The 12,088-nt window shown below is 38.3% G+C and overlaps 1 protein-coding gene across 1 annotated transcript in view; it reads left to right on the forward strand.

Annotated features, from left to right (window-relative positions):
* The window catches only part of ryr2a (ryanodine receptor 2a (cardiac)), a 254,922-nt gene that overhangs the window by 196,166 nt on the left and 46,668 nt on the right, over positions 1-12,088 (forward strand). Inside the window, exon 89 of the mRNA XM_049562736.1 lies at positions 5,551-5,568. Within this exon, the coding sequence (XP_049418693.1) occupies positions 5,551-5,568 (18 nt within the window). The remainder of the gene's footprint in view (positions 1-5,550; positions 5,569-12,088) is intronic.

The following is a 12,088-nucleotide window of genomic DNA, read 5'->3' on the forward strand; positions in this document are numbered from 1 at the left end:
TCCAAAACATGTTATTTTTAATACATGAAGGTTATTTTTTTACCCTCTAGATCATCATTCTTTATTTTGCTTTGTCCCACTTACCCTGTCATCACTTTGGTTGAGCGATTTGTTGATTTTTACCAAGTGGTAATGCAATACTACCCGTTTTTCATATGCATTATCAAGTATGATTTCCTAGTGTACATGTGTATGTGCCTTTGATTTGCCTGTTACATCTTCTGTGTGTATACATGTGTTACAAATGTTGACAATCATCCTTTAGATCGCATACTGGTACTTTTAGAATTCAAATCTCAAATTCTCAAATCAAAATCCTCCTCTGTTTTACTATTTTGTAGTACTAGACTTTAAAATACAGTCATGACCAGCAAACTGACCACTGGATAATAATAGGTAATTATGAGGTATTGATACTGCATTATTTGGTGCAGAAGTTGTTATCATGTTACAATAGGTGCAGCGATTATATAGGAGTTTGTTTTAAGTAATTTCTGGTTTAAAAAAGGCAAATACCTGTAGTTATTCTGTAACAGTAATGACATTTCTGACTTCCTTTCACTCTTTCCTCTCACCTCACTTATACATGAAGATTTTAATCTCCACTTTAGGACAGCATGGGGTCCCTTCATGTGTACTTACATTGAATATAGAACAAATCATCCATATTGCATAAAATAATTTCCTTGGGTGTTTAAATGCTTAAAATGACTCACTGTATCTTAGCATTATCCTGACAAGCACCCCTTGGCAGTTGTGCATTTACTGTAATGACTGTTTCCTCTGACGTCGCAAAGATGGGAGCAGGGTGATGTTATCATACCACCATTAAACCTGTAAGGGAAGAGGTCATTTTTAATTGCTGGGAGCACAAACTTTTTAGGCATGAGGACTTTCAAGTATATTAAGTTCAAAACAGGACCACATAAGGTTTTGTATAAGCAGCTTATTATGACCCATATCTATGTTTGTTAGGTGGCAACCTCCATAGGCTGTGTAATTATGAAAGGAACAAAGGCTGGGGTGTGGTTTCGAAGTAATAAAATGGCTATCAGAAATAATTAATGATTATTAAAAATGATTATTTATTATATTAAATAATATTATTTAATTTACATTAAATCACCAACTGGGAAACAAACTTTAGAAAAAGGGAAATGGCAGCTAATTAATTATCTCAGGCTCATAAAATATACTAAACTATCTATACTGAACTTTGATTAATAATTAAGATAACAACTACAACCAATATAACCATATCATTAGTAAAGACTGGAGGATTTGGACTTCTCGACACAGCAGAAGTAGGCAGCATTCGGTCTGTAATATTAAACAGACAGCATGTGTATTACTAAAAAACATTTATTAAAAAACAAAGCAAAAGGCAAAACACATAACACATACAAAACAAATACATACTAAACTAAATAAACCTAACTAACAGAGAGTAAGTGTGTGGCTGGGGGGTTGAGACCAAGGCTGTGTGGCCTACAAAACGAAGTAGCTGACTAGTTGAAAACTGAAAAGATGGCCAGATGATCGGTCAGATGAAAAATAGAATCAAGGAAATGTATGATAGGAAACTTTGGGTCTCCTCTGTGTGTGTTAGACTATGACTAAAAGCCGAATTACAGAATATTTGCATGGTCTGTGTAGAATATAGATGGCAGGTTAATACAAAGGATGTTTCGTTGCATGGAAGACCCTGGGTCCATGTGAAGCATAAGTTTGATAACATCAGCTTAGCTTTGGCAAAGCAGGTACCCATTAACCAGACTACAAAATGGTAAAGTAAATAATATAATAACATAAAATGAACAGTGACCTCAGTGAACACAGTTGGATCAAATCAATGACTTAACATATATATTGACAAAAGGTACACAGTGTTGTGCTTAGCTGTGTAAAGTTGTACTACTGCTATGCTTAGTAGTTACATTCCCAGTACATGAATTTAGGGGGGGGGGAAACTGCTGTTTTGGTGTGATACTTTATTAGCCGACGATCTTGTCCATTGTGAATGAGCAATGCTTTGAAGCTTTGTTGCTCCTTGTTGCTCGTAAAGTTAGCCTACAGACTTAGCTGTAGCGGCTGGCGCCAACCTGTCTAGTGTCAGGTCCTACTAAGAATTGTGTGTCTGCTTTTAGCAGGTCATGTGGTGATCGGGGAGCCATGGTGGAGAGTCTTTTCTGCTGCTCTGGCAGAAGAGAGGTGAGGAAAAGTGGAGGAGGGGCAGGCAGGTCCTCCTGCAGTAGTTACCCTCCTTTGGGAGGTCCATGGAGAAAAACAAGCATTAAACAAAGAAGCTGAGGTATTGTTGGCCTCATGATGTTGTGGATCACATGACACAGCGACCAATGGTGACTGAACTTGGCTCCATAGGTAGGGTTTCACATAGTGGTGTGAAAATCTGGAGGGCCATGGGAAACTGAGTTTGACTGCTGTTCTTTGTCTACAGAAAAAAAAGACTTTAGAAGCCATGTTGAGTGAGCTGTGGTTACATTTAATGCCTGTTTAAGCTACACAAATCAACAACTTACCTGTGGGTTCCAGCAGATCAACAGATGTAGTGTAATGAGCGACAAAGCCTGTGAGGGGCAAAGGCTGGGGTGGACGGATGGGTCAAACAAACACAGGACTCTGCTGAGTTATTTCAACGTAGCTGCCTATGTACATACATAAGTTATTGGGTAACTTCTGTATTTTTTTGCCTGCCTGCCAGTGACAGCCATGACCAGAGGCAATGTGTTTTCAGGTTGTCCGTCCATCCGTTCCACTCTCGTGAATGCAGTATTTCAAGACCTCCCTGAGGGAATTTCTCTGAATTTAGTTCACCTGGACTCAGCAATGAAATGATAAGAATGGTGTTTAAAGGTCAAGGTCACTGTGACCCTGTTTTTGGCCATAACTGAAGAATTCATCTGCTAAATATGACAAAATTTCACACATATCTCTAATGGAATAAAATGAAGTGATGAAGGTTAGGGGACATGTTTGGTCAGATACTGAATTGGTGACACTCATCTTGGTTGTCCACCCTGAAGCTTTGCTGATTGTATAGATCTTCTGAGCTGCTGGAATAAAGATGTATGTGAAGTATCCATGTTTTAGATTATGTAGCTTCTTTGCAGCAACATATAATATTTAATGAATTGTCAACTGTCATGGCTACAAATAAGTCTGGACAGACATGGATGTAAACTGTAACTGTGACTTAACTGGTTTGCGAAGGCATACAACTGCGAGGCAGTTATTTCAGTTCAACAAGGACCCTGTTTTCCCATGTTTTTGTGTCAGTTTTTGAAATTGGTCATGAATTGCATGAGAGTGCTGCAGCTGGCAACGGTGAAACAGGCTGCAGTGTAACCACCCAGGCCATGAGCGCACCATCAATTTATGTTCAATAGAAGTGATTGTTTTTGCCACTGACAGGCTCAGATTGTTAAGTGTGTAACAGCATTATGGAAATCATGCTGACAGAGATGGACCATCTGTTTAAGAGTAAGATCCTTTTTGTTTAACCAGAAACAGCCCCGAAATCACCATCGCAAAACCCACCACTCTCTATTTCAATAAACAGTCATTTAAGTGTGTATCGAGTGCAAGCATATGTTTCACATCTAACTTGGACAACTATGAGTTTATTGCAAACAAATAACAATTGGAGATTGTTGGAACAATGAAAAGACGACGCAAGATGGCTTTTATGATTTGTTTCTGTTGACTTTGAATGAAGTGTGTTTTACGCTGATAAAATTACAAAGTTACCCTTTAAGTTACGTAACAAACATATTTATTTGAACCAAAACCGTGAGTACATTTATATGGACCCTATTCCACTACTTATCAGAATAATAGCCCAATCAGGATAAAAAAAATCTCATGTAACTACCTCAGTTAGAAGAGACTGGCCAGATGCAGCCTGGTCAAAAGGAATTTTTAACTGAGCTAAAAGGGTTGGTATAAACCTTTGTTAATCCATGCAATAGGAAAACATAGGCACCTAATAACCATGTAAATGCTTAATCCTATAATTTCCCTCCAATTAAAATAGATATATTCTTGCTGCGTATATTTGCCCCACATGGAGGTAACATTAGATGACAGAGAGGGTACATGCACCAGACACAAAAGCTGTTTCTCTGAGCTTTCATCTGCTGATTTTGACAGAGGTTTTCATGAATTTAAAAAAATGTAGCGCTCGGCTAGAGGCATATGTGAGTGCTCTGATTAATAAATGTATTTTGATTTTGAAACAATGAGCAGAACCACTTTGCACAAGTCAAAAAAGTTGTATTCTGAGTGCATGCTTTGGCGCATGTAAACACTGGGTCATTTTATTTAGCGTCCATGTAAACAGTTAACTTGGTATTTCTAATCAGAATAATTTCAGTCAGATTGAAGAAATATTGTAGTTCATGATCTTTTTTTCTAAAACCAAACCAAGCAGTGTCATTGCTTAAACCTGCTTGCTTAAACATTAACCATGTGTCTAAAACTTCTGATTAGGTATGAGGACATGTTGATGTCCTGCCACCGCTAGGGGTGGCATTTTAGAAAACACTCCTGTGGGTCATATTAGTGTGTAGGAACAAATGATCTATGTGGCGGTATGGGTTTGAGAACTTGTTGATAAACTTAGTTATAACCTAATAACTGAAGTATTACTTCGAAATATACTTTATATTCTCCTTGGATAAATTCCTGATTTAATAAAGAAATGTTTAATTGACAGTCTTTGTTCATTTTATGTACCCTGGATTTTTTGTTGAAGTTTTAGACTACAGAGTCTCTGCACTAGTTGATTACTGGTTCTTAGTACTTAATAATTAGATAAGATAAAAAGATTATTAACACTTTATTTTAATGATTGCTACATAATATGAGGCAAAGTTTTCAAAACTATGAGGGACCTCCCCAGTGCTACACAGAGACCTGATGCAAAGACACTGTGAGGTGAAAGGGACAGCTACTGAGGTGTTCATCCAGTTGTACTGAATTATTGTACAGCAGGTGTTGTCATCTTTGTTTAGCCCTGTATGCAATGAATGAAGATATAACCCTTCCTAAACCAGTGATTACTTAAACTGACTTTGTATCAATCATTACTGCACCTATTATAGCATAAAGTCATGGCACAGCTGATAACGGGTTTATACTCATAATTTCCTCATCATTGTCTTGCAAACACAAAGTAATCACTCTAACCAGCTTTTTAAAAGGCCCTAATAACTAAGCAGGTTCACTTTGAGTGCCCATCCACATTCAAAAAGAAAAAAAGAAAAAGGTCTTGATGTATACATTTTTTTAAAATTTTCTTTAAGATGACTCACATTGAGTTTTACAAAGCTGTACAGGTTTTCTCTCAACACATTATTTTTTTCCCCATGTTGACCAAACAACTTAATTCGGAATTTTTAAAGCTCTTTTCCCTATATGTAATCTTTTTCTTTGTTTCTTTCTTTGTTTCTTACTTTCTTTCTCTCTTTCTTTCTTCCCCCTGTTTTCCTTTTCTCATTTTGGTTTACTGCACTTTCTTCCCTTCCTCAGTCATCACTCATGAGCGTGGTAATTATGCCTTCTGCCATTTCCTTGTGTGTTGGTTTGTCTCTCTCTCGCTCTCTCTTTCACAACGGTTGGTTAGTTGTTGTGTCAGTTCTGTCCAGGTCCTGAGTGTAGACCTTCAAACCCCGTCCTTACCTGCTCTGTGCTTATAGCTACTTCTCTGCCTTACCGTCACCATTCTAATCTCTTCTTTTCCCCTTTTTTATTTAACTAGGCCAATTATAACTCACTCTCTGGTTGGTTTTGTAGTTGGTCTTTTAATACTGTTTAAAGTCTTAGTCCACTTCTGAATTATGACGTAAAATGTGTCACATCTTCCTCTTTCATAATAAGCAAACAGATATTACGATGACTTCTTTTGGAATATACCATATAGATGTTAAGATTTAAAAATCCAGACATGTCCAGGCAGAAGTAAAAGTGTAGCTTGTGTCTCAACCTGCTGTCTAAAACAAAACCCATGTATGCCTTCCTCTCAGGATTTGTACAGTATCTGGCACATTCTAAATATTACTAATATTTACCATCCTCCACCCCACCCTCTCGGTCATGTAGTCAACCTCAAGTCAGCTGGTTGTTTTGTCTTAGTATTGGAGATGGTTATTGTGCTGGTTGTTATCTGTTGTGAAGTGTACAATCCCATCTGTGTTCTCGGCCTCTATCTCTGCCCTTTTCTGACTCACTCTCTTAGGGCTGCAATGAATACAAAAAGACCACAATAAGCCAACAAAAATGTTAGATCAAGTCTCCATTTAAGCTGCACTCTCTGCAGTATTGTGCATTTTAGTGTCTTTCAACTCATCGCTTTGGTTTTTACGGTCTGCAGCTTTACTGTTTTGGTTCGCCTTAGCACTCTCATCTACCTGTTTTCCAGCAGCAGCAGGCAGCTGTTTACAGTGGAAAAAGCTCTGATAAACACACTATACACTCTAGCAGCTAAAGCACCACATATTTCCCTCAGGGGTTAAGGAGACCAAACCACAGCTAAAATCAGAGTAAATATTTGAGTTACAATCCCATTTCTCATGAGTTTAAATAGGGTTCTAATACTGTAATTTTTTCTCTGCACACAAAAGGCTCACTCCTCTCATTGTTCACAGAATTGTTTAAATCAGTGTTAATGAGCAATTTGCCAACAGAGTCCAGAAACTATTCAACTGACAGGCATGACATATCAAGATGCTGTTTAAACAACATAATTATTACACAGGTGTGCCTTGGGATGGTCACACTAAAAAGCCACTCTAAAACGTGCAGTTTCATCACATTACACAATGCCACAGATGTCACAAGTTTTGCGGGAGCGTGTCATTGGCATGCTGACTGCAGGAATATCCACCAGAGCTATTGTCTGTTAACTGAATTAAATGTGAAAATTTGGCAGTAAATCCAACTGGTATCGTCACGGTACCAAAATTGGGACCCACGGTACGATTTGCCTTTTGTCATTTATAAAAAGATAAATCACTTTTCTATAATACATCAATGATATTTCAATGGAATGAATTACTTATTGACTTATTCATACTTCAAAAACAGCATCAATAAGTGATTAACATAGGGGGGATCAAAATAAAATAAATAAATAAAATAAAAAGCAACCAGCCACCCTCCTCCCCTGACAAGTAAAGAACAGTCCCTTAAGTGCGGTGAGGTTTGTGGGCCGTTACCTGCCACAGAGAGAGAAATGTGAATGGCTCGTTTCTTCTCTGACACGTTGCATACCTGTGTGCCTCCACAGCTCGACTGTTCAGGTACCTCTGGGCAGTCATGACACCAACGAAGAGGAAATTATTGGACCTGGAGCCAGGCTTCTCGGTCACCGGTAAACCGTTATCTTGCAGTGGTCGTGGCGCTCCACCGTATTCCTGTCTGTGACCCCTGTTCAACCCACAACCGGCAGGATTTGCCTTTCGTTTCTGCTGCTGGTTGAAATCTGTACTCGCACAGCATGCTCCTGAATGTTTTCTTTTGCTCACTGTAGCAATATAAACAAATCTAGCCTACAAGTTAAAACGAAATAAATAATAACTTTCACTGTTTAAAGATACTCAATAGCTCAGCTAATACCTGAAATGTCACTGGAAAACAAACAACTGCAGCAGCATATTGAGTGCCAGATGGCCAGCGCGTGCCGTTATTGGACACTCACCCTCTTGCGATTGGACTCTAAACTTATCCCACAGTAGTGGTACCATGAGGTACTGTAGTACTACGGTACTCCAACATTATGGTATCATGAGTACTGTGGTGTTTAACTACCGCGGTCTACTGTTGGTACCAGAGGCCCATCTCTGTGGCTGCAGACCATCTTGCACGTGAAGAAGCCAGATGTGGAGGTCCTTGACTGGCCATCTAGATCAGTTGTATGTACTGCCAAATTCACAGAAACGACACTGGAGACGGTTTATGGTAGTGAATTGAAAAGGCAATTCACCATCCCAATGGCATGCTCCCTCAACATTTACAACATCTGTGGCATTATGTTGTGATACACTGCACCTTTTAGATTGGCCTTTTATAGTGAACAGCCTAAGGTACATCTGTAGATGCTGTTTAATCAGCATCTAGATATGCCACACTGTCAGGTGGATGGATTATGAATTTTGCTGGTAAAGTGCTCACTAACACAAATTTAAAGAATTCATCAATAAGGTTCAAGAGAACTACACCAATTGTTTGCATAGAAAGAGTCTATTATCTTTTATTTCAGCTGATAAAAAATGGGAGCAATACAAGGTGTTGCATTTATTTATTTATTGGTCATTGTACATTCATCTGGTGGACAAAAACACAACTGAATGCTGTAATTGGGAACTTTCTGTCAGCACACACAATAAGTTTATGATGTAATGCAATGCCCGAATTATGTTACCTACCTAAAACTAGTGCAGTCTAATCCAACAGTCCAAATCCTCCCTTCACAAAGGTTGTAATGTTCGGTTTATAATTGTTTTAGATAGGTGTTGGTTTTTGGAAGATGTAGTTTGTGGTGCTGTTAAACTGTCTTGCATTATACAGAGAGGTGTTATAGCCTCATTGATGTGAATGGGTGAACAAAATGATATAAATATAATTTATTTACTGTTACATTATAGTTGACCTTATGTTAGGTTGGACGAGAAGACAAGATGAGGACATTGAGCATTTGTTCAAAGTGACATTTGACAAGTGTTTTTAACAGATTTCAGAACAGTGTAACTTTAAAAAAAGATTTTTAAGTAATTTATAGATACAGCCACAAAAAAAACAAAACAAAAAAAAATAGAAATTGGCGATGGTTGCAGCCCTGCTTATTTTTCATCTCACCTTATCATCCGTTCTGTTTGGTCTATCCCTCCTCTTTTTCTTTGTAAGTGTTGCACTTTGGACTTTAAAATGGCTGTTTTTGGCCATGCTGCTCTGTGCGTGGAAGGGGTGTGAAATCTGATCTTTTTCTCCTTCCTTCCTACCTTCTTCTCTCTGTTTACTGGCTGAGCTGTGGTCTGTAGTCAGTGTACATGTCCTTCATGACTGTTTTGCTTAAGTGAAAAACATTAATTTGAATAACCTGTCCGTTTTATATGATTTTATGTTTTGACTTATTTTCACCCCAGTATTGTTTTTTAAATTCATGATTTGGTTGCAGTTGTAGTCGTGCATTATACTGTGTATAGTGTTATAACCTTACATATTGGACAGATTGACTAGAGGAAATTTTATGTGCATTTATTGTACACCACATCCTTAGCTTGCCATATTTTAGAATCCTATTTATAATCCTTGTTAAGATATTAAGAATAAAAAGTTTGTATGGTCTCATCATTTTTTTCAACTGTGAAAAATATATTCCCCTCATCTGGTTTATTGCCGTGTCGGGAATAAGCCTGAAAGTGCAGAAGAGAAGGACTTTAGGTTTACCTCTGAAAGGTCCCAGAAAATCAGCAGAGGGATGCAAATTCTAAATGTTCCTCAGAAGGAGCGAATTTGCAAATCCAAGGAAAGCAAAGGAATTGCCCACCTTAACCTGCCTCTGATTGGCTTACCCTGACATTCTAACCCTAACCAAACTCACTTCTCTTGCCTAAACCTAACCAATCCAACCAACGAAGCAAGAAGCACTAGCCAGTCAGAGTGAGAGTAGGGAGGGTCATTTCTTTGCTCTACTAGGATTTGCAAATTTGCCAGAGGGGAGGCCCAGACAATTGTTAGCAGGGCAGGTGAGCTGCGATATTGTTTGGCAGTGGAAGGAACATTTTCAGGAACTTGTGGTTAAAAGCAACTCTCGTTGTGTAGGTTTACTAGAAAGTTCATATGTTTTTGGGAGCTCAAGAATACTAAAATTGCTCCAATATGGCAATGGCAACATTTTGGATTTGAAGCCAAAGAAAGAGGTAACCCACTGGTTTGCAGTCAGCCGTTTCGAAGTGTGTTACACCCGCAATCGTAATAACAGCCCACAAACGTAATAAACCACAAACGTAATACAAATCTGCAGCTTTGAATGTAATAATCCTGCAAATGTAATAAATTTCCCACAAACGTAATAGCAGCTGCCTACTACAAACGTAACACACAATTTCCTGCAAATGTAATAACTATTACATTTGCAGGAAATTATTACATATGTGGGAAGGTGAAAATCTAAACTGTTATAACTTCCCACAAATGTAATATGAGACTGAATAATGATCGTTGTGGTTGTTGTTGTTTGTTTGTTGACTTATACACCTGCCAATAGTGATGCGTGTGTTGACAAGCAACCCGCAGGTCGGGTGGGGCGGGTCAGAAAGTGACAGAGCAGCGTTCTGAGTAATTTAGAAATAACTTACAGAAACACACACACACACACACACACACACACACACACACACACTCTCACTCACACACACTCACAGGTCAGTCCTTGTCAGTTCACAGAATTACTCTGTGGCAGCAATTGGATTTATTTTATTTTCTTCTGCCTCTTGTTAATATGGATTTCTCTGCAGCATCTGGCCTGCAGTACCTGTTCAGCACCTCGTTAGTTAGCAACTTGTATAAGCTGCAGATTTTTAGTCTTCGTGGTTTATTCATTCAATTAGATTCAAATTTGCTTTATTGGTGTAAATATCATAACAACAATATTGCCAAAGCATCAAGAATCAATTCAACAAAAATTAATGAATTTCATGAATTAAAACAAGAAAAGAGTAGCATAGTACTGTTAAAACTTGCTCTGTTTGTGGGCGTACATGTGTGTTCAAGTTATATTACTGTATGTGTGATTTTGTATATGTGTGTATATGGGGAAGAAATAATTAAAAGAAAAATAATAATAATAATAGTAATAATAATAATGATTAAAATAATTGTGATTATTATCACAATTATCTTTTTTTATGAAAATAAATGATAATTTAATCATTAAAGATTCCTTCAAGACATGTTTTAACGTATATAACTGTTTCTCTTTGAATAATTCATTCATTCATCTTCTAAACGCTTCATCCTCTTGAGGGTCGCGGGGGGGCTGGAGCCTATCCCAGCTGACATCGGGCGAGAGGCAGGGTACACCCTGGACAGGTCGCCAGACTATCGCAGGGCTGACACATAGAGACAAACAACCATTCACGCTCACATTCACACCTACGGACAATTTAGAGTTACCAATTAACCTAGTCCCCAATCTGCATGTCTTTGGACTGTGGGAGGAAGCCGGAGTGCGAACCGGCAACCCTCTTGCTGTGAGGCGAGAGTGCTAACCACCACACCGCCGTGCCGCCCACTCTTTGAATAATAATGTATGATATAGTTTTTCCACAAAAAATTCAATTATCTTGTTAAAATCCTTAAAATGACATCTACACCTTCTCCCTTATTAAAAATGCTAGAATCTATCAATATGCCGATTTTATTCTTCATCCCAAAGGTTTCACTGTTAAGTCCATTCTCAGTGTATGTGCACTGGAGGCTTCAAGTTTCCACATCACACTTGTGTAAGTTGAACATTGGACCATGACTGGCTTCTAAAATATTTGTGATGTCACAAATCATGCTTGTAGCCCTTCCAAAGGATGAACGACATATTCAAGTTTTTGGCTTTTGATATGCAGACATATTTTAATTAAATGGTTCAAACATAGGCTACATAAGCCACCAACATAGGCTCATAGCCCTAGCCCTTAAAATCCTATGAGCATTTTCAGCAGATAAATGTGAAAACAGCCTTTGAGTGTCAAGCTCTGCACATACATCATTCTGCACAGTGAGGCTCAAACATTCATCTGTAGGAACAAGAAGAAAACACATTTTTGAGTGGAGGAGAATTAAGTTATTGTAAACCATGGTTTTAAAACCTTAGAACCTGCACCTGACCCCCTATGAGAGCCAACCCATCCCGCAGCGCCGCTGTCCGAGGTGCTGAACATGTACTGCAGGCCAGATGCTGCAGAGAAATACATATTAACAAGAGGCAGAAGAAAATAAAATAAATCCAATTAAATGACATATTTGCTGCCACAGAGTAATTCTGTGAACTGACAAGGAATGACCCGTGTGTGTG

This window comes from Epinephelus fuscoguttatus, linkage group LG20 (genome assembly GCF_011397635.1).
Source record: "Epinephelus fuscoguttatus linkage group LG20, E.fuscoguttatus.final_Chr_v1".
In the NCBI taxonomy this organism is placed as follows: domain Eukaryota; kingdom Metazoa; phylum Chordata; class Actinopteri; order Perciformes; family Serranidae; genus Epinephelus; species Epinephelus fuscoguttatus.